Source organism: Crotalus tigris, unplaced genomic scaffold, assembly GCF_016545835.1.
Source record: "Crotalus tigris isolate CLP2741 ecotype Arizona unplaced genomic scaffold, ASM1654583v1 scf7180000019036.79488, whole genome shotgun sequence".
In the NCBI taxonomy this organism is placed as follows: domain Eukaryota; kingdom Metazoa; phylum Chordata; class Lepidosauria; order Squamata; family Viperidae; genus Crotalus; species Crotalus tigris.
The window spans coordinates 36,316-64,243 of NW_024097337.1; the positions used below are offsets into that span (position 1 = coordinate 36,316).

General features: G+C 44.6%; 1 protein-coding gene across 2 annotated transcripts; it reads left to right on the plus strand.

Moving 5' to 3' along the window:
- Window positions 1-8,522: 8,522 nt before the first annotated feature.
- Window positions 8,523-27,451, plus strand: LOC120314986 (aquaporin-7-like). Of its 2 annotated transcripts, XM_039358616.1 has the most exons (8): window positions 8,523-8,771; window positions 10,878-11,018; window positions 13,188-13,299; window positions 14,861-14,987; window positions 17,877-18,014; window positions 22,531-22,649; window positions 25,202-25,419; window positions 27,014-27,451. In XM_039358616.1, exons 2-8 carry the CDS (start codon window positions 11,014-11,016, stop codon window positions 27,174-27,176), a joined length of 882 nt encoding a protein of 293 aa, XP_039214550.1. In that variant the 5' UTR covers window positions 8,523-8,771; window positions 10,878-11,013; the 3' UTR covers window positions 27,177-27,451. The 2 variants fall into 2 exon arrangements, with proteins under 2 accessions (XP_039214550.1, XP_039214549.1); XM_039358615.1 differs by lacking the exon at window positions 8,523-8,771 and having other exon boundaries at window positions 10,541-11,018.
- Window positions 27,452-27,928: the final 477 nt, after the last annotated feature.

A 27,928-nucleotide genomic window follows, 5' to 3' on the forward strand; every position in this document is an offset into this window, starting at 1 on the left:
TTATTGAGGTACTGCCATTTGGACCTCTATAACTGTCTGGTTTAGTACAGCAACCAAACAAGACAGACGCAGACTTCAACAGATAGTTAGGATTTCAGAAAAAAACAGTCGCAACCCAGCCTGTCTTACACTGAGGACCTGTACACTGGACGAGCCAGAAAGAGGCCTGAGAAAATTTCTACAGACCCCTCACATCCTGGACACAAACTGTTTCAACTTGTTTCCTCGGACCACCACTATAGAATATTGCATGCCAAAACAACTAGACATATAATTTTTTTCCTCCATGACTGGACAGCCATTTGTCCGAAATGGTGTAGGGTTTCCTGCCCAAGCAGGGGGTTGGACTAGATGACCTCCAAGGTCCCTTCCAACTTTACTACTATTACTAACCCTTAATTCCCACAGCGCTGTCTCATTTCTCATCTTCTCATCTTTCCTACTATCTTCTCCCACAGGTTTCTTTTGATTTACCAACGGTTGTTTGTAACTTATGATTAATTATTGTAACTATGATTATGACCTCTGACCTGCTCTTTATACATACACCGGAGGTTTGGCACCGGTGATAAATTCCTTGTGTGTCCAATCACACTTGGACAAATAAAGAATTCCTCTATTACATTCTCTGTTCTTTCTTGTCTTGTTCCATTCCACTCCACTCCACTCCATCCCACCCAATCCCACCCCATCCCATCCCCTATAATAATAATGATAATAATAATGATTATGATAATAATCTACAGAATCAAGGTGCAGTTTTACCTGATCTTCTAATCTTCCAAATTTTGCAAACTTCTATTCTTTGCTTGCTGGATTTCCACACTCATAAAAAGCTCCTTAGCCTCCTCTCCTCTCCTCTCCTCTTATCTCCTCTCCTCTTATCTCCTCTCCTCAAATCTCCTCAACTCCACTCAGCTCTCTTTCACTCTCCTCTGCTCTCCTCCACTCCACTCTCCTCCACTCTCCTCCGCTCTCCTCCACTCCACTCCACTCCACTCTCCTCTCTGCAACTTAACTATTCTCAAATGAACTCAACAAAATGCTCCTCTCCTCTCCACTCCTCAACTCTCCTCAACATTCCTCTCCTCAACTTTGCCTTTATATATCTACCCTCAGGGGCCATGACATCACAGCATTGTTTATGTCCTCATAGAGAGAAGCTGAAGACATAACCCAGTGGACTTCTTGGGATATGGAGATCTCAAAAGAACCTAAGCAAGGTTAAGGTTGACCAAGTTTATCCTTTGGCTGGCTATATCTGTCACTGAGCTTATTTATTTTAATTCTAGTCTAGTCTAGTCTAGTCTAGTCTAGTCTAGTCTAGTCTAGTCTAGTCTAGTCTATTTTTTTACTTTATTTTATTTTTTATCCAATTTCTGCACTGCCCATCAATGCTTGAGGGCCTGAGTCATTTTTTAAAATAAAGCACTAGAATGATATAAAAGCTGTACTTGAAAAGAAGCTTTATATTGATGTGATTATTACTTGCAGAAACATGAGAAAAATGTTTATATTTAATTGTCATTTATTTAAATAAGAATTGTATTAACTTAAGGCTGGCAAAAGAGAATATTATTGGAAGAAGAGGAAATCATGGAAGGCTATCATACGGACTATAGAATTATAGAAATTAATTGTTATTGTTTTTTAAACATTAACCCAGACAACACGATGTTTACCAAATATTAAGGTGTATGTTAAAAATCAATAAAACATATATATTTTTAAAAAAGCTGTGGTTTAATATACAATAAGAAACAACAATTTACAGGGAGCATACAGAATAGAAGATAGTCACTTATATTCAAGTGGTTCAAGTGAGTAAGAAGATTCCAACTGCAATTGTCCTCAGACACAGTCTCTTAAAGGGATATTACCCCCCTCCAAATACTCTCTGTATCAGAGGTCCCCAACTTAAGCAACTTTAAGACTTGTGGACTTCGACTCCCAGAATTCCTCAGCCAGCCAAGCTGGCTGAGGAATTCTGGGAGTTGAAGTCCACAAGTCTTAAAGTTAGCAAGGTTGAAAAATTAATTAATTTGATGTTGAATCTTATAACAGCTGCAAGATTATTGGTGGGGCAATATTTGAAGAAAGATTCTTTGCCTGCTGTGGAAGAATGGATACTTAAGGTGTCTAATTTAGCAGAAATGGCAAAAATTTCCGCTTATTTGAAAGGACTACTCACAAGAAAGATATATTTCGGTTTGGAGAAGATGGATAGATTATATTCAGAATAAATATGAGACTAAAAACTATTATCTAGCTTATGAGTAAATTTTAGATTATTATTAATAGTTTAATATGGTAGAGCTTATATTAGTCTTAGTTTTATGGTTTAATTGTATTATTATTTTCGTATTTAATTTGTTAATATTTATTTTGAAAAGGAGTTAAAGTATGTTATGGATTTGATTGTTTGTATAGTTGGGTAATGTTAGTTAGATTATGATTGTTTATTTGTAACCCTGTAATCTGCTCTGGGAAGTGGGGGAGGGGTGGGAGGGGTGGGAGGGCTTTGGGATATATATTGTATAAAATCTTTAAAACTTTTAATAAAAAAAAAAGTTAGCAAGGTTGGAGACCTCTGCTCTATATATCACTTCTGCCGGTCAGCTACTAAATTATAATTACCTTGATATATTTCAGAATAACAAAGTTGGAGGTTTATAGTCTAACCCCTCTGCTCAGGCAGTAAGACCCTTACCGAATTATAGAATAGCAGAGTTGGAAGGGACCTTGGAGGTCTTCTAGTCCAGCCCCCTGCTCAAGCAGGAGACCCTATACCAGGGGTCCCCCAACCCCTGGTCCGTGGACCAGTACTGGGCTGCAGCATGCCAGCAACTGGTCTCGCACAAACAAGCCCCACCAGCAGGATGCAGGCAGCACACAAAATCACGCACCCTCCAGTCCTCTCTCTCCACAGAACTGGTCCATGATGCCCAAAAGGTTGGGGACCTCTGCCCTATACCCTTTCAGACAAATGGTTGTCCAATTTGTTCTTAAAAACCCTCCAGTACTGGAGCATTCACTGCTTCTGGAGGCAGGTTGTTCCACTGATTAATTGTTCTGTCAGGAAATTTCTCCTTAGTTCCAGGTTGCTTCTCTCCTTGGTTAGTTTTCATTCATTGCTTCTTGTCCTGCCTTCTGGTGCTCTGGAGAATAGGTTGATACCCCCCCCCCTTCTTCGTGGCAACCCCTGAGATATTGGAAGATTGCTCCAATTATTTCAAATATTGGAGGTGTTTTAAGTCCATTTAAGACAGCGGTTCTCAGCCTATGGGTCGCAACCCCATTTGGGGTCGATCGACCATTTCACGGGGGTCGCCAAGCAAGGCTGTCCGCCATTTTTCCCCCCTTTCCGGTGGGTGCCTTACCTCCCTTGGGCTGGGCCAGCTGGTGGCCCAGCCAGTGGTCAGCCTGCTCCGTTTCTGCCGCTTGCCAGCTATGCCTTGGCCAATGCAGGGGGCGGCACCACGCATGCGCAGCTCTCCTGGGCAGGGAAAGTCCTCGACTTATGACTGGTTGGGTAGTCCTCGACTTACAACTGCTTTAGTCCTCGACTTATGACCGGTTTAGTCCTTGACTTACGACCGGTTGGGGGTCGCAGCATTAAAAAGGTTGAGAACCACTGATTTAAGATGAATGCAGGAATCCAAATGCAGGTATCCCAGGTGCGAAAAATGGCAGTTCAGCTTTCTACTTCTCTGCTTCTTTGGATCTATGATCAATCTGCTCTTACTCTTAGGAAATTCACTTAGGCATCATCTAGCAAGGTCATCAAGTGAGGGAATGGTCCAAGTTCATCCCGCTGGCTTTTGTGCTTAAGGCGATACTAGAACTCGGCGTCTCCTGGTGATTGGCCCAATCACCCAGCTAACTTTCATGCCTAAGGCAGGACTACAACTCACCATCTCCTGGTGATTAGTCCAAAGTCACCCAGCTAACTTTCCTGCCTAAGGCAGGACTAGAACTCACCATCACCTGGTGATTGGCCCAAAGTCACCCAGCCAGCTTTTTTGCCTAAGGCTGGACTAGAACTCACCATTTCCTAGTGATTGGCCCAAAGTCACCTAGCCAGCTTTCATACCTTAAGCGGGACTAGAACTCACAGTCTCCCGGTTTCCAGCCTGATGCCTTCGCCACGCTCGCCTTTATGATAAGATTACTTTAACAGAATCTTGCATGTCTGAAAGTAAATCTCTTTCCCCCCCTTCCACCTTTACAGTCCAATAAACTAGGGAGGGTCAATTCTGAGTAGCTGTTTCCCACATGCATTTGCCCTCTTTGGGCTCCGTTGCTTCTTGCTTAGTCGGTGACTCTTCTCTTCCCAGTCTCCCAAGGTCATATCCACACACCACTGCAGAACTCCACCTGTTTTCTCTGTGGAGGGAGATTGCAGGTAGTCCTCAACTTACGACCGCAACTGAGCCCAACATCTCTGCTGTTCAGTGAAACATTTGTTAAGCTTTTTCCTGCTACAGGGGCTAAGGGAATCGCTGAAATTATTAAATTAGTAACACGATTGTTAACGTGAGCCTGGCTTACCCATTGGCTTTCCTTGCCAGAAGGTCACAGAAGGGGATCACGTGACCCCGGGCGACTGCAACCGTCGTAAGTATGAGTTAGTTTCCAAGCCTCTGAATATTGATCACGTGACTATGGGCATGCTGCAATGGTCGTAAGCGTTAAAAACGGTCGTGAATCACTTTTTTTCAAACCCTTTGTAACTTTGAACCGTCACTAAAGGAACTGTTGTAAGTCGGGGACGACTTATATTTCATTTCACGTGAGGTTAGAACCTTAATTTCTAGGGGTTTTTTTTCTTCTTCTTTTCAGCTAGTTGGAAAATGCTATTTTTTCATTCCAGCAATCTTGGGTGTGTTTGTGTATGTGTCCAGGATCGTTTCAGGACCAGAAAGCTCTTAATTTAAAAATGAGCGTCTTAAAAGCCATGTTCTGTGTTAAAGTTGTGATTAAATTACCCAAACTCATTGCTAACCTCACATTGCAATGAACTAAGAGCAGGAGAGAGCTAGCTAGCCCAGCTAGGCTGACTCAGGAATTCTGGGAGTTGAAGTCCATGAGTCATAAAAGAGACGAGGTTGCCTACCCCTGAGATTGTTGGAGAACAACTTGAAGCTTGCCAGGTGAGCAGCAGATGGGGGGGGGAGAAAGAGAGAGAGAGAGAGAGAGAGAGGGAGGGGGAGAGAGAGAGGAAAGAGAGAGAAAGAAAGAGAGTGGGGGAAGAGGAGTGGCAGACCAAGGGCAGAGAGGCAGGGAGGGAGAGAGACAGAGAGAGAGAGAGACCCTTTTGACATCTAAAATGAAGATAACACTGCATATATCCTTTTTTTACCTGTGTGTGTATGTAATTTTATTCTCTTAAAGCATTCTCTCGATGATCATTGTTTTAATAGTATGGATATTCCCAAGAGTCATATTTTTACTTTTAGTTTTAATGTGTGTGTGCGTGTGTGTGTGTATACACACACACATACACAAACACTCTCTCTCTCTCTCTCTCTCTCTCTCACACACACACACACACACACACACACACACACCTATAATAAAGATAAAAAAGGATATATGCAGTGTTATCTTCATTTTAGATCTCAAAAGGGTTTTGCGGCTCCCGGTGTTTTGTTTTTGGTGGGAAACGGGTTCAAGTGGCTCTTTGAGTGTTTTGGGTTGCCTACCCCTGAACTAGGACATACATTCAATTTCGCAGCTACTAAGATTGTTGGCTGAGCAGGTACAAAAACAGCCAGGGAAATGATTGAAGCCTGGGAAACAGGTCCCTCGTTGGTCAACAGGAGTGCTGATTTACCACCAGCTGATCAGGTACTTAGGAGCCGAGGGCTTGAAGCACAAGGAAACAACAGCCAATCACTAGCCATCAACACACCAATCAACCAATCGGAAGGCACTACATAAATATACAGCGTAGAATAGCCCGAAGTAGAGAGAACCTCCTTGAAGAGGGACTCCAGCACAAGTCCAAAAGCTCAGTAAAGTAAACTTTTGGTCTCAGTGACCGACCCAGATTGGATCTTGCAAACTTATCATGGGACATTATACTTTGCCTTCATTCAATCAACATTAATCTTTCATTTCCTTTTTCTCTTTCAGTAGCATAAGGCATTATGGAGAAATTGAAGGCCTGCTTCATATTAAGTGTCCTAAACTAATCAAGGAGAGAAGCAACCTAGAACTAAGGAGAAACTTTCTGACAGTTAGAACAATGAACCAGTGGAACAACTTGCCACACTTGGAATACTGCATCCAGTTTTGGTCACCATGATATAAAAAAGATGCTGAGACTCTAGATAGAGCGCAGAGAAGAGCAACAAAGATGATCAGGGGATTGGAGGCTAAAAGATACAAGGAACGGTTGCTGGAATTGGGTATGTCTAATCTAATGAAGAGAAGGACGAGGGGTGACATGACTGCAGTCTTCCAATATCTCAGGGGCTGCCACAAAGAAGAGGGAGTCAAGCTATTCTCCAAAGCGCCTGGACAAGAAGCAACGGATGGAAACTAACCAAAGAGAGAAGCAACCTAGAACTAAAGAGAAATTTCCTATAAGTGAGAACAATTAACCAGTGGAACAACCTGCCTCCAGAAGCGGTGAATGCTCCAACCCTGGAAGTTTTTAAGAAGAGACTGGACAGCCATTTGTCTGAAATGGTATAGGGTTTCCTGCCTGAGCAGGGGGTTGGACTAGATGGCCTCCAAGGTCCCTTCCAACTTCACTACTACTACTACTACTACTACTACTACTACTACTACTACTACTATTGATCATCGCACAGTCAGCCAGATGTTCAGACTGGATTTGGCATTTTGTCTACCTATCGAGTCCTTACCCAGGACCTGGGATAGGCAGATGTGGATGTTTGATGGTATTACAGATATCGTCGCAGGATGGAAGCAGTTCTTAGTAAGGCCGCCTTTTGTAATTGACTAATGGCGAATTTGTCAATGCCAATGGTGTTCAATTGGTGCTCCAGTTGTTGTGAGATTGCACCCAAGGCACCTATTACTATTGGTACTATTATTATTATTATTATTATTATTATTATTATTATTAACTGGTCAGATATGGGAATTGCCCTAGCCAACATTTCTCTTCCAGGCAGTTTTTTTGAAAGATAGGTTGGTTTCCAAGTGGTCTCCTTCACAGTAGATGGCAGCACCGATCTGCCTTTTTCTGAGTTCTAATCCAGCCTTAGGAATTAAAGTGGGCTTTGGGACTTTGGGGCCAATCATCAGGAGATTGTCAGTTCTAGTCCCGCCTTAGGCACGAAAGCCAACTGGGTGATTTGGGCCAATCACCAGGAGTTCCAATCCCAGCTTGGAAACTAAAGTGAGCTTTGTAACTTTTGGACCGATCTCTGGGAGTTTGAGAGTACTAGTTCTGCCTTATGTAAGAAAGTCTGCTGGGTGACTTTGGGCCAATCACCAGGACACCGAGAGTTCTAGTTCCGCCTTAAGCATGAAAGCCAGCTGGGTGATTTTGGGCCAGTCCCTCTCTCTCAAGCCAGCCCACCTCACAGGGTTGTCGTTGTAGCGAAAACAGGAGAAGGCAGGAATATTAGGTATTCTGGCCACCTTGAATTTCCTATAAAGAATGTAATATAGGTAATCCTCGACTTACGACCACAATTGAAACTAACATTTCTGTTGCTAAGCGAGACAGTTGTTAAGTGAATCTTGTCCCATTTTACGTTATTTCGTGCCCCAGTTGTTAAGTGAATCGCTGAAGTTGCTAAGTTAGCAGCCCAGTTGTTAAATGAATCTGGTTTCCGCATTGGTTGTCAGAAGGCCGCAAAAGGAGGTCACATGACCCCGAGATACTGCAACCGTCATAAATATGAGTAAGTTGCCAACCGGCTGAATTTTGATCACGTGACCACGGGGATGCTGAGAAGATTGGAACTGTGAAAAATGATCATAAGTCACTTTATTCAGTGCCGTTGTAACTTTGAACGGTCACTAAATGAGCTGTTGTAAGTCGAGGATTACGAGTCAAGGCAGGGTAACAATCTAATAAATAAATAAATTTGAGCAGAGTGGGGCTATTTCTAGATCTGATGCCACAAGTGTAGCTCAAGTGTTTTTTGAGAAACATTGGACTAGATCTGCAAACACACACACACACACATACACAGAGGGGGGGGGGAAGAGAGTCAACCAGCAGAATTCTGGGAGTTGAAGTCCACATATGCTGGCTGGGGCATTCTGGGAGTTGAAGTCCACCCATCTTAAAGAGCCAAGGTTGAGAAACATTGGACTAGACTGCAAACATTGACAGAGAGAGAGAGAGAGAGAGAGAGAGAAAGAGAGAGAGAGAGAGAGAGAGGAACTTCAACCAGCAGAATTCTGGGAGTTGAAGTCCACATATGCTGGCTGGGGCATTCTGGGAGTTGAAGTCCACCCATCTTAGAGAGTCAAGGTTGAGAAAGACATATGTAGATTAACAGCCAGGTCCAACATCATGCTAAAAACTGATGCACAATTCCACACTGGAGATAACCTTAATCTCTTTGTATCTTGGCTTTCTTGGTTGTAAAAGTTAATGTTTCATGGGCAGCGATGGAGCGGAGCTGTGTGTAACCCTTGTTGTGTGATGGAAAGGGAGACAAGAAAAGTGACCTTTGAGTTGCTGATTGCCGAAGTGAAGGATAAAATGCGCATCAGGACTAAATCACAAAGTTATTACCGGGCAAGCAAGCTTGGGATTGGGGTTCCTGTCTGAAAAGGTAAGATAACACGGAGTCTTAGACTTACGACCATAATGGACCTTCTCCCCTTGTAAGCTGTGGAGGCCGGGAAACAGGTCTGTATTTGTTTTTTTCCACTTTTTTGTGGCGGTCACTAAGCCAACATGGTCGTTAAGCAAAGCCATGGATCCCAATGGGCCATTTTGGTCAGAAACTGAAAGTAAATGTTGGGGGCCTTTTTGGGTGGGTGGAGGCAAAATCTTCCAAAAACAGAGTCACCTTGGTCATGGGATGCTGCAAATGGCCATAAAAGTAGTCAGTTATGGAGTGCCTAACATAGGGTCATGTGACTGTGGGATAATGTGTGGTAGATATCTTCAGGGAGATCCGCCGTAACTTTGAACAGTCACTAAACGAGGACTAGCTGTAAGGAGGACAGTCCGAATATGAGACTGAATACGAAGGCTACCTGGATGAACACAGTCGCTCTGGCGTGAATATTTGGTTCAGCAGCTTTGTTCTTTCCTATGAAATCCAGAACATTCCAGATGGGTTGAGAACATTCAGTGGAATTTCTTAATGCTGTGGTTCTCAACCTTCATCACTTCACCCATCAGTGAAAGAGCTTTCCTCCAGAAGTTGTGGGTGCTCCATCCCTGGAGGTTTTTAAGAAAAGATTGGACAGCCATTTAAATAACAGAATTGGAAGGGGCCTTGGAGATCTTCTAGTCCAGTGGTTCTCAACCTGTGGGTCGGGACCCCATTTGGGGTTGAACGACCATTTCAGGGGGGTCGCCAAACAACGCAGTCCGCCATTTTTTCCCCCTTTTCCTTAGCTGTGCTACTCCCTTTTATTCTATTGGCTTTTGAAAGCCAATAGAATAGACTCTCTTGAATAGAGTCTAATTCTATTGGCTTTCAAAAGCCAATAGGAATTGTCCAGGCTGTCTCTGCCCTGCTGAGCCCGCCAAAAGTCCCATTCTGCAAACGGTGCTGCACCAGTTGAGTAGTCCTCGACTTACGACCGGTTGGGGGTCGCAGCATTAAAAAGGTTGAGAACCACTGTTCTAGTCCAACCCACTTGCTCAGACAAATACCATTTCAGATAAATGGCTGTCCAATCTCAGCTTAAAAATCTCCAGTGATTGAGCACATGGCGGCGGAGGCCTAAATGAAAAGGTTTTATAAAACCCAGGTGAAGGCCTAGGACTGGGTCGACGGCGCGGGTGCCCACAGAGAGGGCTCTGAGTGCAGCCTCTGGCACCCGTGCCATAGGTTCGCCACCACTGCCCTATAGGATTTCAGTCAAATGGTTGTCCAGTCTCTTCTTAAAAACCTCCAGTGTTGGAGCACCCACAACTTCTGGAGGCAAGTTGTTCCACTGATTTATTCTTCTTATCTTACTGTCAGAAAATTTCTGTTTAGTTCCAGGTTGCTTCTCTCCTTGATTAGTTTCCATCCATTGCTTCTTGTCCTGCCTTCTGGTGTTTTGGGGAATAGCTTGACTCCTTCTTCTTTGGGGCAGCCCCTGAGATACTGGAACACTGCTATCATGTCACCCCTCGTCCTTCTCTTCATTAAACTAGACATACCCAATTCCAGCAACTGTTTTAGCCTCCAGCCCCCTGATCATCTTTATTGCTCTCCTCTGTGCTCTTTCTAGAGTCTCAACATCTTTTTTACACTGTGGCGACCAAAACTGGATGTAGTATTCCACGTGTGGCCTTTCCATTTGTTTCAAATAGTATGGGGTCTCCTGCTTGAGCTTGGAGTTGGACTAGAAGACCCCCAAGGTCCTTCCCACCTCTGCTATTCTGTTATTCTGCTTAATACAATAACCTGGTTGGGTCCATGGGGTGAATCCAACCAGTATCAATCACTTCTGGAAGTAATTGTCAAGGTAGAAATGGAGGGGGGGGGGTTAGAGACAAGCGTGAAATTGACCTTTGAGACACGTGGCTTCGGGAATGGGTCCAAGTAGAACTGGCTGCACTTTCCATTCGTTCTTTTGACCTGTGGCCATGACGTCTGGGTCTCGGTGCTATCCTTGTTCAGCCTCAGAGTTCGTGGGGAATGTTTTTCTGATCGCTATTTCTGTGCAATGCGGTTTTTTTTCCCTCTCTGAAAAAGGCCACTTTTAACCAGGAGACACGTCTCTCTCGTGAATGCTGGGGACCAGATTCGTGGACCCCCCTAATCAGCCCCCTCCTGTTCATCCTCTTGAACAAAATATCGGCAACGCCACCTATTGATCGGTGCTGAGGATATTTGGGAAACTGAAATGAGGTATGTATATATCTAAAGATATTATTTAAAACATAGAGCAGTGGTTCTCAACCTTTTTAATGCCGCGACCCCCAACCGGTCGTAAGTCGAGGACTACTCAACTGGTGCAGCACCGTTTGCAGAATGGGACTTTTGGCGGGCTCAGCAGGGCAGAGACAGCCTGGACAATTCCTATTGGCTTTTGAAAGCCAATAGAATTAGACTCTATTCAAGAGAGTCTATTCTATTGGCTTTCAAAAGCCAAAAGAATAAAAGGGAGTAGCACAGCTAAGGAAAAGGGGGAAAAAATGGCGGACTGCGTTGTTTGGTGACCCCCGTGAAATGGTCGTTCGATCCCAAATGGGGTCCCAACCCACAGGTTGAGAATCACTGACATAGAGCATAAAATCCTAGGCCTGGGAGGGACCTTGGAGGCCATCTAGTCCAACCTCCTGCTCCAGCAGGAGAACCTATACTATCCCAGACAAATGACTGTCCAGTCTCTTCTTGAAAACTGACAGATGGAGCGCCCACAACTTCCGGAGGCAAACCGTTCTACTGATTAATTAAACAGAATAACACAGTAGGAAGGGATCTTGGAGGACTTCTAATCCAGTCTCTTGCTCAGGCAGGAAGCCCTATACCCAGTGGTGGGATTCAAATAGGTGAACAACCAGTTCTCTGTGTGGATGCTGCTTCCAGAAGTCCATTCTGGGCCTGGGCAACAAAAAATTAGCGACCTGTTGTGCTGAAGTGGTGTGAACTGGCTGAATCCCACCACCGGCTATAGTCCAGCTATGCTGGCTCAGGAATTCTGGGAGTTGAAGTCCACGAGTTATAAAAGAGCCAAGGTTGCCTACACCTGGCCTATACCATTTCAGAAAATGGTTGTCCAGTCTCTTCCGGAAAACCTCCAGTGTTGGAGTCCTCACAACTTCTGGAGGTAAGTCATTGCATTGGTTAATTGTTCTGTCAGAAAAATTTTTCTTTGTTCTACCTTGCTTCTCTCCTTGATTAGTTTCCATTCATTGCTTCTCCTGCCTTCAGGTGCTTTGGAGGATAAGTTGCCCCCCCTTCTCTGTGACAACCCCTCAAGTAGTGGAAGACTCATGTTAGCCCTCGTCCTTCTCTTCGTTAGACTAGACCAGGGGTAGGCAACCTTGGCTCTTTTATGACTCGTGGACTTCAACTCCCAGAATTCCTGAGCCAGCATGGCTCATCTTGGAAACCTCTCCCTTTCCCCTCAGCATGGCTGGCTCAGGAATTCTGGGAGTTGAAGTCCACGAGTCATAAAAGAGCCATGGTTGCCTACCCCTAGACTAGACATAGTTCCCTCAACTGTTCATCATAGGGTTTAATCTCTAGATCTTCTGTTATTCTGCTGGTGGTGCCTTGTTTATGGTTCCACTTGAATGGAGTTCTGTTCTTATTTCTGACCTTGGATTATGAGTGGGATAATTTTTGCAAATTGTTATGTTATTATACCGGTCTAACTCATCCTAAAATTACAGTATGTTCTACTGTTTCACGATGAAAGGATGAAAGTCATGTCCCAACATTTAATAACTCTCCCAGTGACTGCTCTCTGATGTTCCTTTGTTATATTTTCACGTGTTCGGTTTACTCGGAGACCACTGTATAATTATGTAATCTATTGTCCCCTTCTGACACGAGTTTGACATCATTTTTCCAGGAACCAAGATCACAAATTCTCTGGGTTACAATTAGAGATGGATACGATCTCTTGATATTATCACGTCTATAGTTAGCCTGTGAATAGATGCCAGATGAATATTTCCATTCGTTGCATCTGAGACAAGCGGGAGGGTGAAATGTTACTGAATTTAATTCCATCCTTTGCTACCCCTGGCAAATTCTCAGATTTCATTTTGGATTCTGCAACAATTCCTGGAGGCAGGTCTGCTTTTTTTCTCACAATGGATTTGAGGTCACAATGTTGTAAAGCTTGGTGGGTCCTTGGTGTCGTGGTGGCCCAGGAGACGGTGACAAAAGCAGGGTGGGGTGGTGGAAAGGGCTATGTAAGGACAGCAGATGCTCAATGGACCGATTAGACTTTAACCAGATGGTGGGAACTGTCAGTACACAGCCGGGAGGAGATGAAAGAACGCCTTTGCATTTGAAGCTACTGCAAACTTAAGGTTTTTACCGTGACATCTTCCTTTCCAACAGAAGTCGTATCTGGGTGATCGAGATGTTGGAAAAATTAGTCAATGTGGTGACGATCCGGAACGAAACGATCCGACAGGGCCTGGCTGAAGCTCTGGCGACCTTCCTCTTGATGGTGAGAAGACGTGGGGTGTGTTGGGGAGAAGGAGAATGTGCTAGGACAGGGGTTCTAAACCATGGCAACTTGAAGATGGGTGGACCAACTCCCAGAATTCCCCCCCCCCAGCCAGCAACGCAAGTCCACCCATCTTCAAGTTGGTGAGTTTGAGAAAAAAACTAAGTTAGAAGATGGTGTGCGTGGATGGGTGGGTGGATAAGGATGGAAATATTGGAAGCATGCCTTTTCCTGGCTTATGGAATTTTTTTGGTGAAGGAAAAATGAAATTTTTACTAGTGGATTTGAAGATTAGAAAGTATAGCTTATGAAAGTTACGATGTAACTTTAGTGAGAATAGCAAAATATTCTATAAATATATCCATAACCACTCTCAAGAAGATTGGTAGGAATTTTGTTATGATTTCTCTTCTCTTCTCTTCTCTTCTCTTCTCTTCTTTTCTTTCTTTTTTCTTTCTCTCTTTCTTTCTTCTTTCTTTCTCTTCCTTCCTCCCTTTCTTCCTCCCTTCTTCTTTCCTTCCTTCCTTCCATTCTTTTTTCTTTCTTTCTCCCTCCCTCCCTCCCTCCCTCTTTCTTTCTTTCTTTCTTTCTTTCTTTCTCTTCCATCCTCCCTTTCTTCCCTTCCTCCCTTCTTTTTTCCTTCCTTCCTTCCTTCCTTCCTTCCTTCTTTTTCTTCCTTTCTTTCTCTTTCCTTCCTTCCTCTCTCCCTCTTCTTTCTTTCTTTCTTTCTTTCTTTCTTTCTTTCTTTCTTTCTTTCTTTCTTTCTTTCTTTCTTTCTTTCTTTCTTTCTTTCCCTTTTCTATTTCTTTTCTTTTACCATTTACTATTTTTCTTTATTTTCTATATTTGCTCTTCTGGTTTTTATTTTGTTTAAAAAATGGTCAACACAAATGGTAAGAAACCAAAACAAAAGTCAGGTTTGTCCTGAGCAACCTCTGACCCAGAGACCTTCAACAACTTCGTAGTCACGTCTGCTTGGACTCAGATGTGCAAAAGACCAAACAGAATTTTTTTTTTTTGGAGTCCTCCAAACTAAATGTGAGCGAAGGACTATATCCCCAGCCAAACAGGTAGGTCACAATAAAAGCAAAATGTTATGGACTTTGCAAGCTGAGAAAGCCAACAAATGCAAATATATTGAGAGAGTTACACCAATTTTTCCCCTGTCATGGTATTTTATACTGAATTAGATTATTGGCCAATGTTTTTCAAGGCTCTCTCTCTTCAAAGGGTCACAGCCTTCCAGGTTCCCAAGGGAAAAAAGGGAATTTAGGATTTTCGGCATGCCAAACATGATCTGATCCTGATGTTTGAGCTCTGTCCAGGACATTTTCCTGGGAATATCAGAGAAAAGACGATATTGTTTTCCTTCCTCTTTGTAAACTTATCCTGTTATCCTTGTTTTTCTAGTTTTTCTTTCTTCCTGGACTAGTTTTTCCAGAATTTTCCAGCTAGCATGGGGATTGGAGTCCACAAGTCTTAAAGTTGCCAGGTTCGGAGACCCCCTGCCCTATCTAAAATTGCAGAGATTCTGGGAGACCTTCTCTTTTTCTTCTGACAGAGTTTTGGCCTTGGGTCCGTGGCACAAGTCGTGTTGGGAAAGAACAGTTTTGGAGAGTACCTGAGCATCAATCTTGGGTTTGGGTTTGGTGTCATGTTGGGAGTCCATGCAGCTGGTGGAATCTCAGGTGAGTCTAGAAAGTGAGGGAGTGGGGTCTGATGAGTAAACTGGGCAACTGATGATGTTATCTAGATTGGAAATGAAATGTCTGCAAGGTCAGAGAGCACCAAGGACTTTATTCTCCAAAGCGCCTAAAGAAGGCAGGACAAGAAGCAACGGGTGGAAACTAACCAAAGAAAGAAGCAACCTAGAACTAAGGAGAAACTTCCTGACAGTTAGAACAATTAACCAGTGGAATAACCTGCCTCCAGAAGCAGTGAATGCACCAACACTGGAAGTTTTTAAGAAGAAACTGGACAGCCATTGTCCGAAATGGTATAGGGTTTCCTGCCTGAGCAGGCGGTTGGACTAGATGACCTCCAAGGTCCCTTCCAACTTTATCATCATCATTATTATTATTATAGTCGTCCTCCTCCTCCTCCTTCTCCTCCTCCTCCTCCTCCTCCTCCTCCTCCTCCTCCTCCTCCTCCTCCTCCTCCTCCTCCTCCTCCTCCTCCTCCCAAACTCCTCTCCCTTCTAGCAGCAATGACAGAATAGAATAACAGAGTTGGAAGGGACCTTGGAGGTCTTCTAGTCCAACCCCCTGCTTAGGCAGGAAACCCTATACCAGTGATGGCGAACCTTTTAGAGACCGAGTGCCCCAAAACCAACCTGCGCCCCCCTCAACCCCGCCCTGCCCCTGCCCCCGTCCCCTCCCCTGCAGGGCCACCCACCGCCTCCACGGCCCACCACAGATTGCCCAGACAGCCCAGCAGCACCATAGCAGTGACGCCCTCTGCTTGCACCCTGTAGCATCAACTGCGCACGACAGGGCGCGAGGGCGGAGTCTTGTCCTTGCTTCCTGGCTGCCATGTCCTTGGCTGCGCTGCTCCACGCGGGCCACGCCCGGGGGCGACTCTCCTCTGGAGGTGCTGCTGGTGAGGCGGGGGCCATGGGGGGAGGCAGGGCTGGGGCGATGGCGCATGTGCCCACAGAGTGGGTTCTGACTGCTGCCTCTGGCACGGGTGCCATAGGTTTGCCACCTATACTATTTCTGACAAATGGTTGTCTAATCTCTTCTTAAAAACTTCCAGTGTTGGAGCACCCACAACTTCTGGAGGCAGGTTGTTCCACTGATTAATTGTTCTCACTGTCAGGGAATTTCTCCTTGGTTCTAGGTTGCCTCTCTCTTTGGTTAGTTTCCATCTGTTGCTTCTTGTCCTGCCTTCAGGTGCTTTGGAGAATAGCTTGACTCCCTGTTCTTTGTGGCAGCCCCTGAGATATTGGAAGACTGATATTGATACTACCTAGTGGGTCATGAAACATCTGCATGAAAACCACCAAGAGAGCACCAAGGACCCTATAGTTGTCGTTGTCCTCAACCTACTTGTCCTCCTCCTCCCCCCCAAGCCCCTCACCCTTCTAGTACTGATGATGCTACCTAATTGGGTCATGAAACATCTCCATGAATACCACCAAGCTCAGAGAGCACCAAGGACTCGACAGTTCAACCCTGAATTGCAAATATTTTCTTTTATAGTGTCCTTCACAACCCATCTTGAAACTACAACTCCCAGAGTTCTCAAGCCACGAGGCTCAGTGTTTCTCAACCTTGACAAGTTCTTGGACACTGGCTGATGTATCCTGGGAAGTGAAGTCCACCCATTTTCAAGTTGTCAAGGCTGAGAAGCACTCTTCTAGACAGTGCAAAGTTTTTCCTTCACCTGTTGTTAAAAAAAGGACCTTTGGCGATCTGCACTGCGCCCAGACGACATGATAGAGGGTGGATCCTTTTGTTGAATATTATTCCTACCACTTTCCCTAATGTGGGTTTCAACATAAGCTGAGATATCGTGTCTATGGAGGTTCTTTGTCATCCAGGTCATGGTTGTTCCAGGAGAGCTTTTTCAAGAGGCAACTAGATTTTCTTGTTTTCCTTTGAAGATGTTTTGCTTCTCATCCAACAAGCTTCTTCAGCTCTGATTGGATGGTGGGGAATGGAAGGATTTATACTCCTTGCAGACAGCTGGTCATTTGCTTTCTTTTAGAGAATTGTTGAGGCCACTTGGAAGTTTATCTGTGTCCTCAGGGTCACCTGAGATGGAAATGGGTGTGGAGCCTTTTTGGCTGCAGGATGTTTTCTGCCCTGGGTCCTTTCACACCCATTTGCATTAAACAGGTGACCTTGAGGACACAGATAAACCTCCAGGTGGCCTCAACGACTCTCTAAAAGAATGCAAATGACCAGCTGTCTGCAAGGACTAAATCCTTTTAGAGAGTCGTTGAGGCCACCTGGAGGTTTATCGTGTCATCAGGGTCACCTGAGTAGTGCAGATGAGTGTGGAGCTTTCTTGACTACAGGATGTTTTCAGCCCTGGGTCCCTTCACATTCATTTACACCACTCAGGTGACCCTGAGGACACAGATAACCTCCAGGTGGCCTCAACGACTCTCTAAAAGAATGCAAATGACCAGCTGTCTGCAAGGAGTGCAAATCCTTCCATTCCCCACCAAATGAGTGCGAAGGCACCCAGGGCAGAAAACATCCTGCAGCCAAGAAGGCTCCACACCCATTTCCACTTCTCAGGTGACCCTGAGGACACAGACAAACCTCCAAGGGGTCTCAATGACTCTCTAAAAATGCAAATGACCAGCTGTCTGCAAAGATTATAAATCCTTCCATTCCTCACCATCCAGTCAGAGCTGAAGCAGCTTCTTGGATGAGAAGTAAAGCGTCTTCAAAGGAAAACAAGAAAGTCCACTTGCCTCTTGAAAGAGCAGCCTTGGAACTGAGATTTCCTGACATTTTATTGCGCAATGATGTGGATGGTGGCTAGTTCTAGTAAGCCAGCAGGTTGCTGTTCCTCTTCCTGCTACTGTCCCAATCGTTCTTCTCCTGTTGTCTTGTCGCCACCAGGTGCTCACATGAATGCGTCCATCAGTTTCGCCAACTGTGTGGTAGGAAATCTACTCTGGCGCAAACTCCCGGCATACGTCATTGGCCAGTTCTTTGGATCCTTCGCCGCATCGGCTGTTATTTTTGCTTTATATTATGGTATGTGCAAATCCTCCTTTGTTCTCAGGAGAGGGAAAAAAAACCAACAACAATTACAGGGAGTCCTCGACTTACGACCGCAATCAAGCCCAATATTTCTGTGGCTAAGAGAGACATTTGTGAAGTGAGTTTTGTCCCGTTTTATGACCTTTCTTGCCGCAGTTGTTAAGCGAATCATGGCAGATGCCGATGTGGTCACACGGTTATTAAATGAATCTGGCTTCCCCATTGGCTTTGTGTGTCCAAAGGTCGCAAAAGGGGATCAGTCACTAAATGCACGGTTGTAAGTTGAGGACTATCTAGACCGGTGGTTCTCAACCTGTGGGTCGGGACCCCATTTGGGGTCGAACGACCATTTCACGGGGGTTGCCAAACAACGCAGTCCGCCATTTTTTTCCCCCTTTTCCTTAGCTGTGCTACTCCCTTTTATTCTATTGGCTTTTGAAAGCCAATAGAATAGACTCTCTTGAATAGATTCTAATTCTATTGGCTTTCAAAAGCCAATAGGAATTGTCCAGGCTGTCTCTGCCCTGCTGAGCCCGCCAAAAGTCCCATTCTGCAAACGGTGCTGCACCAGTTGAGTAGTCCTCGACTTACGACCGGTTGAGTAGTCCTCGACTTACGACTGGTTGAGTGGTCCTCGACTTACGACCGGTTGGGGGTCGCGGCATTAAAAAGGTTGAGAACCACTGATCTAGACTCTCTTTATCTCAGGGGCATCCAACCTTGGCAACTTTTAAGACTTGTGGACTTCAGCTCCCAGAATTCCCCAGCCAGCCATGTTGGGAGTTGAAGTCCACAAGTGTTAAAAGTTGCCAAGATTGGACACCCTTCCCTTATCGGAAAAAGGTCTACATTTCTGTGCTGGGAGCAAGGAGGAGGAGGAGGAGGCCATCCTGTAAGGATACATCTCTGATTACAGATGTGCAGCTTTCTCTTCGTTTTGAACCAGCTGCAGTCTCATTGTATAATGCCATCTTGCGTTTAATGATTGGGGAGCCTTTTGGTGCTGTCCGAGCTCGCTTGTTCTCTTGCAGACGTTTCATTACCAAACTAGGGAACATCATCAGTGATAGTCTAGCACTGGTGATATCAGCTAATTAGGGTAACATCTGCAAGAAAACAAGCAAGCTCAGAGAGCACCAAGGACCCCCCAAGTTCTCCTCCTCCTCCTCCCCCCCTTCCTGACAAACCCCACTCCATTCTAGCACTGATGAAGTTACCTAGTTGGGTCATAAAATATCTGCAAGAAAACAAGCGAGCTCAGAGAGCACCAAGGACACACCTCCGCGGTCTCCTTCTTCCTCCAGCTCCTGCTCCTGCTCCTTCTCCTCCTCACACACACACAACCAAGCTCAGAGAGCACCCAGGACCTCTCACTTCACCCCTGAGCTATAAATATTCTCCTTCAATGATTGGGGATTTCAATTAACCTCATGGAGACTGGTAGAGTCCTGCTTGGGCCATGATAGCCCTGGGATTGTTCCTTGGAAGCCTCTTGAAGGACGAGACTGTCGGTCTAATCCCCAAAGAGGCCATCATTTGCTAGGAAACCAGCAAGCAGCAGAGATCATATTACAGGTAGTCCTTCTTTTCATTAAACTAGACATACCCAATACCTAAAACTGTTCTTTGTATGTTTTAGCCTCCACCCACCTAATCATTCTTAAGAAATCTATTAAGCGGCTAAAATTACATTTTCCACATTTCTGAAATGATTATCACGCCCACTGGATGTCCTCCATGCCAAACTGCAAGTCTTCTATTTATATTTTTTGGCATGAGTACTGAGATAATGTCTGCTGGTTTTGAAGCAGGAGATACAGAATATGAAAAGGCCAGGCAGGAAAGGAAAATTAAAGGCAAATTCTCTTTAGTGCTCATCGCCTTCCTTAACAAGCCCCCAAATAGGGGACAGTACTACTACTACTACTACTACTACTACTACTACTACTACTACTACTACTACTACTACTAATAATAATAATAATAATAATAATAATGAGCTGAGGTGGCGCAGCAGTTAGAGTGCAGTACTGCAGGCCACTTTAGCTGACTGTGTTCAACAGGTCAGCGGTTCAAATCTCACCGGCTCATGGTTGACTCAGCCTTCCATCCTTCCAAGGTAGGTAAAATGAGGACCCAGATTGTTGGGGGCAATGTAAATATATATATTCATTGCTTACTGGTGTACACCGCTTAGAGAGTGCTTGCACTTAAAGCGGTATATAAGTCTCATAAATAAATAAATAAATAAATAAAATAATAAAGTTGGAAGGAGCCTTGGAGGTCATCTAGTCCAACCCCCTGCTCAGATGGGAAACCTATACCATTTCAGACAAATGGCTGTCCAATCTCTTCTTAAAAACTTCCAGTGTTGGATCTTGTCCTGCCTTCAGGTGCTTTGGAGAATAGTTTGACTCCCTCTTCTTTGTGGCAGCCTCTGAGATATTGGAACACTGCTATCATGTCCCCCCCCCCCGTCCTTCATTAAACTAGACATACCCAATTCCAGCAACTGTTCCTTGTATGTTTTAGCCTCCAGTCCCCTGATCATCTTTGTTGCTCTTCTCTGCACTCTTTCTAGAGCCTCAAGATCTTTTTTACATTGTGGTGACCAAAACTGGATGCAGGATTCCAAGTGTGGCCTTACCAAGACATTGTAAAGTGGTATTAACACTTCACATGATCTTGATTCTATACCTCTGTTAATGCAGCCTAGCACTGTGTTGGCCTTTTTGGCAGCTGCAGCACACGGCTGGCTCATATCTAAGTGATTGTCCACTAGGACTCTGAGGTCCCTCTCACAGTTACTACTGTTGAGCAAGGTATCCCCTATACTATACCTGTACATTTGGTTTTTCTTTCCTAAATGTAGAACCTTACTTTTTTCACCATTGAATTTCATTTTGTTAAGGTGGTTTAGAATTGAAAAAAAAAAGTAAATTTGAGCCTCAGTATTGCTGGGATAAGAGACCACTAGGAAATCCCAAGGCTACAGGTTGGAATGGGGAGTCGTGAAGTCATTCCTCATGGAGATGATGGCAGAAATTAGCCCCCTCCCCCCACCCGCAACTGGCCTGCCTTGAGAATACAGGTAGTCCTTGACTTAACGACCACAACTTCTGCTGCCAAGTAAGACAATGTTAAATGAATTTTGCCCCATTTTACGACCTTTCTTGTCACGGTCATTAAGCGAATCACTGCACCTCTTAGACCAGTGGTTCTCAACCTTTTTAATGCCGCGACCCCCAACTGGTCGTAAGTCGAGGACTACTCAACCGGTCGTAAGTCGAGGACTACTCAACTGGTGCAGCACCATTTGCAGAATGGGACTTTTGGCGGGCTCAGCAGGGCAGAGACAGCTGGACAATTCCTATTGGCTTTTGAAAGCCAATAGAATTAGACTTATTCAAAAGAGTCTATTCTATTGGCTTTCAAAAGCCAATAGAATAAAAGGGAGTAGCACAGCTAAGGAAAAGGGGGGAAAAATGGCGGATTGCGTTGTTTGGCGACCCCCGTGAAATGGTCGTTCAACCCCAAATGGGGTCCCGACCCACAGGTTGAGAACCACTGTCTTAGACAGTAACATCGTTGTTGAGGTGAATCTGGCTTCCCCACTGCCTTTGCTTGTCGGACGGTCGCCAAAGTGGATCATGGGACCCTGGTGGGATCGCTGCAACCATCATAAATATGAATCAAGCACTTTGTCAATGCTGCTAACATTGGATGTTCTTGCTTTGACAACATATGGAGGTGCAGCCTTTTTCTTTCTTATGCTTTACTCTTAGAATTAGATGATACTGGGGGAGGTGGAGGAATGTGATGGGAGTTAGTTAGACATAACAATATTGTAATAGTGTGTGCATTCAGAGCTTTTGAAATAAGAGACGATAAGGAATGGCGGGTTGGAGAACAGAAGGGAAAGCCTGCATTTCAAACTAATTGGAGAATGTGATTTATGACGGTTAATTAGAGGAGGGAATTGTCTTTTATACTATGTGCTCAGGGGAGGGGAATCCAGATTTTGTTTTAATGTTATGGCTCCAACATATGAAACTCTTCAAAGAACTTTGAGGCATTGTTTAAAGAGTCTTTATTCGAGCAGCAACACATTGGCACTTACACAGATTCCCCTTCCTTAGCACACACCACACACTATTACAATATTGTTATGTCTAACTAACTCCCATCACATTCCTCCCCCTCCCCCAGCATCATCTAATTCTAAGAGTAAAGCATGAGAAAGAAAAAGGCTGCACCTTCATATGTTGTCAAAGCAAGAACATCCAATGTTAGCAGCGTTGACACACTTGACATTTGATCAGGTGACCGTGGGGATGCTGCTGCAATGATCGTTAACTGTGAAAAAGCATCCTAAGTCACTTTTGCAGTACTGTTGCACTGAATGGCCACTAAACAAAGGGTTGGAAGGACTACCTGTATTTTTTTTAAAAAAAAACCTTCGTCTTTTTACGTTGGCTCTCCAAAGACTTGCTTCCTTCTTCCCTTTTAGAAGCACTACAGAACTACACAGGAGGGAACCTGACGGTGACGGGACCGGCAGCCACCGCAGGGATCTTTGCCACCTATCCTGCTCCTTATGTGTCTCTGTGGAACGGGTTTCTGCAGGAGGTTAGTGTTTTGTTAAGGTGGTTTAGATTTGGGGGAAAAAAAAGTGAGTTTGAGCTTCAGTACTGCTGGGATAAGAGACCACCAGGAAATCCCAAGGCTACAGGCTGGAATGGGGAGTCGTGAAGTCATCCCTCATGGAAGTGATGGCAGAAAGAAGACTGTTTTCGTTCCTTCCTTAAATCTTCGCTTCTGCGGGCTAAACACACCCTACTGTGGGGTCTTTTGTGCTCTCCGAGCTTGGTTGTTTTCTTGCAGGCATATCATGACCCAACTAGATAACATCATCAGTGCTAGAAGGGAGTGAGGTTTGCTCTTTGTTCATATACAATAATAGGCTACTGTGTATATACAAGAAGCAAACTCCAGTCCGTTTTAATACTGATATGATCTAGTTCAGTGGTTGGGGTCGAACGACCATTTCACGGGGGTTGCCAAACAACGCAGTCCGCCATTTTTTTCCCCCTTTTCCTTAGCTGTGCTACTCCCTTTTATTCTATTGGCTTTTGAAAGCCAATAGAATAGACTCTCTTGAATAGAGTCTAATTCTATTGGCTTTCAAAAGCCAATAGAATTGTCCAGGCTGTCTCTGCCCTGCTGAGCCCGCCAAAAGTCCCATTCTGCAAACGGTGCTGCACCAGTTGAGTAGTCCTCGACTTACGACCGGTTGGGGGTCGCGGTATTAAAAAGATTGAGAATCACTGATCTAGTTGGATAATGAAATGACTGCAAGAAAACAACCAAGCTCAGAGAGCACCAAGGACCCCACGGTCCGCCTCCTTCCTCCCTTCCTCTGCTCCACACACCCCACTCCCTTCTAAAACTGATGTTACCTAGTTGGGTCATGAAACAGCTGCAAGAAAACCACAAAGCTCAGAGAGCACCCAGGACTTCACGGTCATTTTCCTCTTCCTTCCTGCAAACCCACTCTCTTCTAGCACTGATGAAGTTACCTAGTTGGGTCATGAAAAATCTGCAAGAAAACAAGCAAGCTCAGAGAGCACCCAGGACCCCACAATCTCCTCTTCTCCCACAAACCCCACCCCCTTCTAGCACTGATGAAGGTACCTAGCTGGGTTATGAAATGTATGCAAGAAAAGCACACCAGCTCAGAGAGCACCCAGGACCCCACAGTTCAGGGCTGAGCTACAAAGATTCTTTAGGGTCACACCTTACCCTTTGATCATCCTGAACCTTCATACCTCTCCTCCTCCTCCTCCTCTCTTCTAGCCTTGATGAGGTTACCTAGTTGTTTCATGAGACATCTACAAGAAAATCAGGCAGCTCAGAGAGCATCCAGGACCCCATTGTCGTTGTCTTCTTCCTCTTCCTCTTCCTCTTCCTCTTCCTCTTCCTCTTCTTCTTCTTCTTCTTCTTCTTCTTCTTCTTCTTTTTTTTTTTATTAAAAAGTTTTATAAATTTTACAAAAAGAACAAAACAATACAATAACAAAAAACACATATACAAAGAGAAAAAAAACCTAAACATTACACAACAAAAACCCCCTCCCCCCACCCCCACCCAAACACCCCCCCCTTCCCCCCCCTGAGCTTCCCAGAGCAGGATATAGGCTTAATTAAAAAACAGTTAAAAAATTATATTTATAAAAAGAAAGAAAGAAAAAAAAATAACATTAACATATATATGTATATATATAAAAATAAAAATTATGAAAAGGCTATATGATATTTTTTTATATCCAATTTAAATTGTATAAATTTTATCCATTTATCCCAAACAGCAAGAAATTTCTCTTGCGTTTGTTCCTTTAAAAAAGCCGAAATCTTTGCCATTTCCGCCAAATAAGAGACTTTAAGAAACCATTCCTGCAATGTAGGCAAAGATTCCTTCTTCCAATATTGTCCTACTAACAGCTTCGCGGCTGTAATCAAATTTAACATCAATATAACCTCCTTTGTATCACAATCAGTAACTATACCCAACAAAAATAATTGCGGAGTAAATTTTACCCTCCTTCTAAAAATTCTCTGGATATTCCACCATATCTTAATCCAAAATGCTTTTATCTCTCTACACGACCACCAAATATGATAATAGGTAGCATCCATACAACCACATCTCCAACATTTAGGTTGTAAGTCAGGGTACATAAGAGACATTTTTTGTGGATCAAGGTGCCATCTATAAAACATTTTATAAAAATTCTCCCTTAAGTTCTGTGCTTGTGTAAATTTGACATTTCTCACCCAAATGGTTCTTCTTCTTCTTCTTCTTCTTCTTCTTCTTCTTCTTCTTCTTCTTCTTCTTCTTCTTCTTCTTCTTCTTCTTCTTCTTCTTCTTCTTCTTCTTCTTCTTCCTCTTCTTCCTTCTCCTCCTCCTCCTCCTCCTCCTCCTCCTCCTCCTCCTCCTCCTCCTCCTCCCTTCTAGCCCTGATGAGGTTACCTAGTCTTTTCATGAGATGTCTGCAAGAAAACCACCCAGTTCAGAGAGCACCAAGGCCTCCACCGTTCAAGGCTGAGCTACAAATATTCTACAGGGTCCCGCCCTGCCCTTTGATCGTCTTGAGCCTTGACGCCCATCCCTCTCTTCCGCAGGTTATTGCAAGCAGCCTGCTGATGATCGGTGTCCTCGCCATCCACGATATGAAGAACGCCAGGGCACTGCCAGGCACCAATGCCTTCATCACCGGGCTGTTGGTGGTGGTCATCGGCATGTCCATGGGGATGAACACCGGCTATGCCATCAACCCTTCCAGGGATCTCCCCCCGCGGATTTTCACTGCTCTCGCTGGATGGGGGCTAGAGGTGTTCCGGTGAGTTGGTGGCACCGATTTAGTTTACCGATGAGAAGGACTATCCCACCGTCTGGCCTGGTAGAACTTCTGCCATCTTACATTACAGGTAGTTCTCAACTTACGATCGCAATCGAGGCTAACATTTCCATTGTTAAGTGAAACACTTGTTGAGTTTTTGCCCCAATTTTACGACTTTTCTTGCCACTGTTGTTAAGTGAATCAGGGCAGTTGGTTAAGTTGGTCACATGATCATCCTTTGTGACCTCCTGACAAGCAGAGTCAATGGGGAAGCTTAACAGCCCTGTTACTAACATAACAGCTGCAGTGATTCGCTTAACAACTAGGGCAAGAAAGGTTGTGAAATGGGGGCAAAACTCACTTACCAATTGTCTTCACTTAGCAGGAAAAATTTGGGGCTGAATTGTGGTCATAAGGGCGTATATTTGTAATTGCTCACTTCTGGTGGTTATCATTTTGGAGCAATAAACTTTACAGCGTAACAGAGTTGGAAGGGACCTTGGAGGTCTTCTAGTCCAACCCCCTGCTCAGGCAGGAGAACTTATACCATTCCAGACACATGGCTGTCCAATCTTTTCTTAAAAACCTCCAGCGATGGAGCACTCACAACTTCTGCAGGCTGGTTGTTCCACTGATTCATTGTTCTGACTGTCAGGAAATTTCTCCTAGATTGGATGTTTCAGATATGTATTTTTTTTTTTTTTTTAAAAAAAACTGAGAGAAAATACTGGCAACCTATTTTATTGTTCTTACTACTTTCTGATAGTTTGATAGCTCTAGGTTTTATAATCAGAGTTGCTGTGGCTGGTCATATATACATCTTTTAAATAAATAAGTTAAATATATAAAAAAATGTCCACCAATTGCCAGGAGTGGGGCTCAACCTTCTGTGGGTCCAGGCAATTTTTCAAATCAAACTAACCTTCCAATTTATTACAGGATTAAAAATGGATTCCCACAATGCCTTGGGCCAGCTAGGAACCATGACTTTATCTAATTTTGGAGCAGAAGAAAGCTAACCAATACTGCAGAAGTCATGGCTGAAGGCAGTGTGTCTCAACTTTGGTTGCTTGAAGAGGTCTGGACTTCAACTCCCAGAATTCTCCAGCTAGCCATGCTAGCTGGGGAATTCTGGGAATTGAAGTCCACACAACCTCAAGTGACCAAGGTTGAGACACATGTGTGGACTTTAAGGTGGAGACTCGTGTAGATTTCAATGTGTGGACTTCAACTCCCAGAATTCCCCAGCTACCATGCTGGCTGGGGAATTCTGGGATTTGAAGTCCACACACCCTCAAGTGATGACGGTTGAGACACATGTATGGACTTCAACGCCCAGAATTCCCCAGCTAGCCATGCTGGCTGGAGAATTCTGGGCGTTGAAGTCCACACACCTTCAAGTGGCCAAGGTTGAGACACATGTGTGGACTTTAATGTTGAGACCTGTGTGGATTTCAGTGTGTGGACTTCAACTCCCAGAATTCTCCAGTTATCTAGCTGGGGAAGTCTGGGAGTTGAAGTCCACCTATCTCCAAGTGGCCAAGATATCCTGGCTTAGGGTCTACTGCTAATCTGGACTTCCTTCTTCTTTCAGAGCAGGCAACTGCTGGTGGTGGGTGCCGATGGTGGCCCCAACCCTTGGATGCCTTGTTGGGATGTTCATCTACAACATCCTGATAGACTTCCACAATCGCTCTCCCTCAGATCCAGAACCTTCAAAGCAAGACCCGGAGGCCGAGTTGACGTCTCCCATGTGACCGGGGAGGGCTGCTTTGAAAGGATTATGTTCTTTGAACATCTGAACATGCTTTCCTTCCTGGTCCTCAAGGAACACAGGAGATCCTTTGGGGAAGACAGGAGAAAGATGGAACTGATCAGCTCCTATGGGGGCTGCACTAGGAACAGTTCTCTTGCTCAACTTGGAGACAGCTGTCCACCGTCCTGGAAGACGTGCAGACCAGCTTTGATCAGGGAGGACAATGGACACCCGAGAAAGAGACTTGGAAAAAATAAATCTACCTGTTTAAGACCAGTGGTGGAGACAAGAATAGGTGTCCATGTTCTAAGGAGAATCCATCCCTGTCCATTTCTGGTCAGAAACCAGCTGAGATCTTCCTAAATTCATCACCTTTTCTTTGGAACCCAGGCCTGGAAGCAAGGAGATGGCTTTTCTCTACTACTGGGACCATCTTCCCCAGCAGGCTGCAACCTCTGTAACTTCTCATCCCATATAGTTGGACCACCTGGCTGGGGTACTCTTGAGAGTTGCAGTTAAAGAGCTTTGAAGGGTGCCAGGTTGGGGAATGGTGCCTTATGAGTTCACCAGGGATGTATTTCCAGGGAGGGAGGGAGGGAGGGAGGGAAGATGGAAGGAAAGAAAGGGAGGGAGGGAGGATGGAATGAAGGAAAGAAAGAAAGGGAGGGAGGATGGGAAGAAGGAAAGAAAGAAGGGGGAAGGGAGAGGGAGAAAGGAAGGAAGGAGGAAGGGAGGGAAGGAAGCAAAAAGGAG

What these genes read in the sequence shown, in the direction of transcription:
- LOC120314986 (XM_039358616.1), top strand. An exon ending in TATTTTTGCTTTATATTATG is followed by an intron (nt 18,015 to 22,530) that starts GTATGTGCAAAT and finishes CTTCCCTTTTAG; the next exon opens with AAGCACTACAGAACTACACA. An exon ending in GGAACGGGTTTCTGCAGGAG is followed by an intron (nt 22,650 to 25,201) that starts GTTAGTGTTTTG and finishes TCTCTTCCGCAG; the next exon opens with GTTATTGCAAGCAGCCTGCT.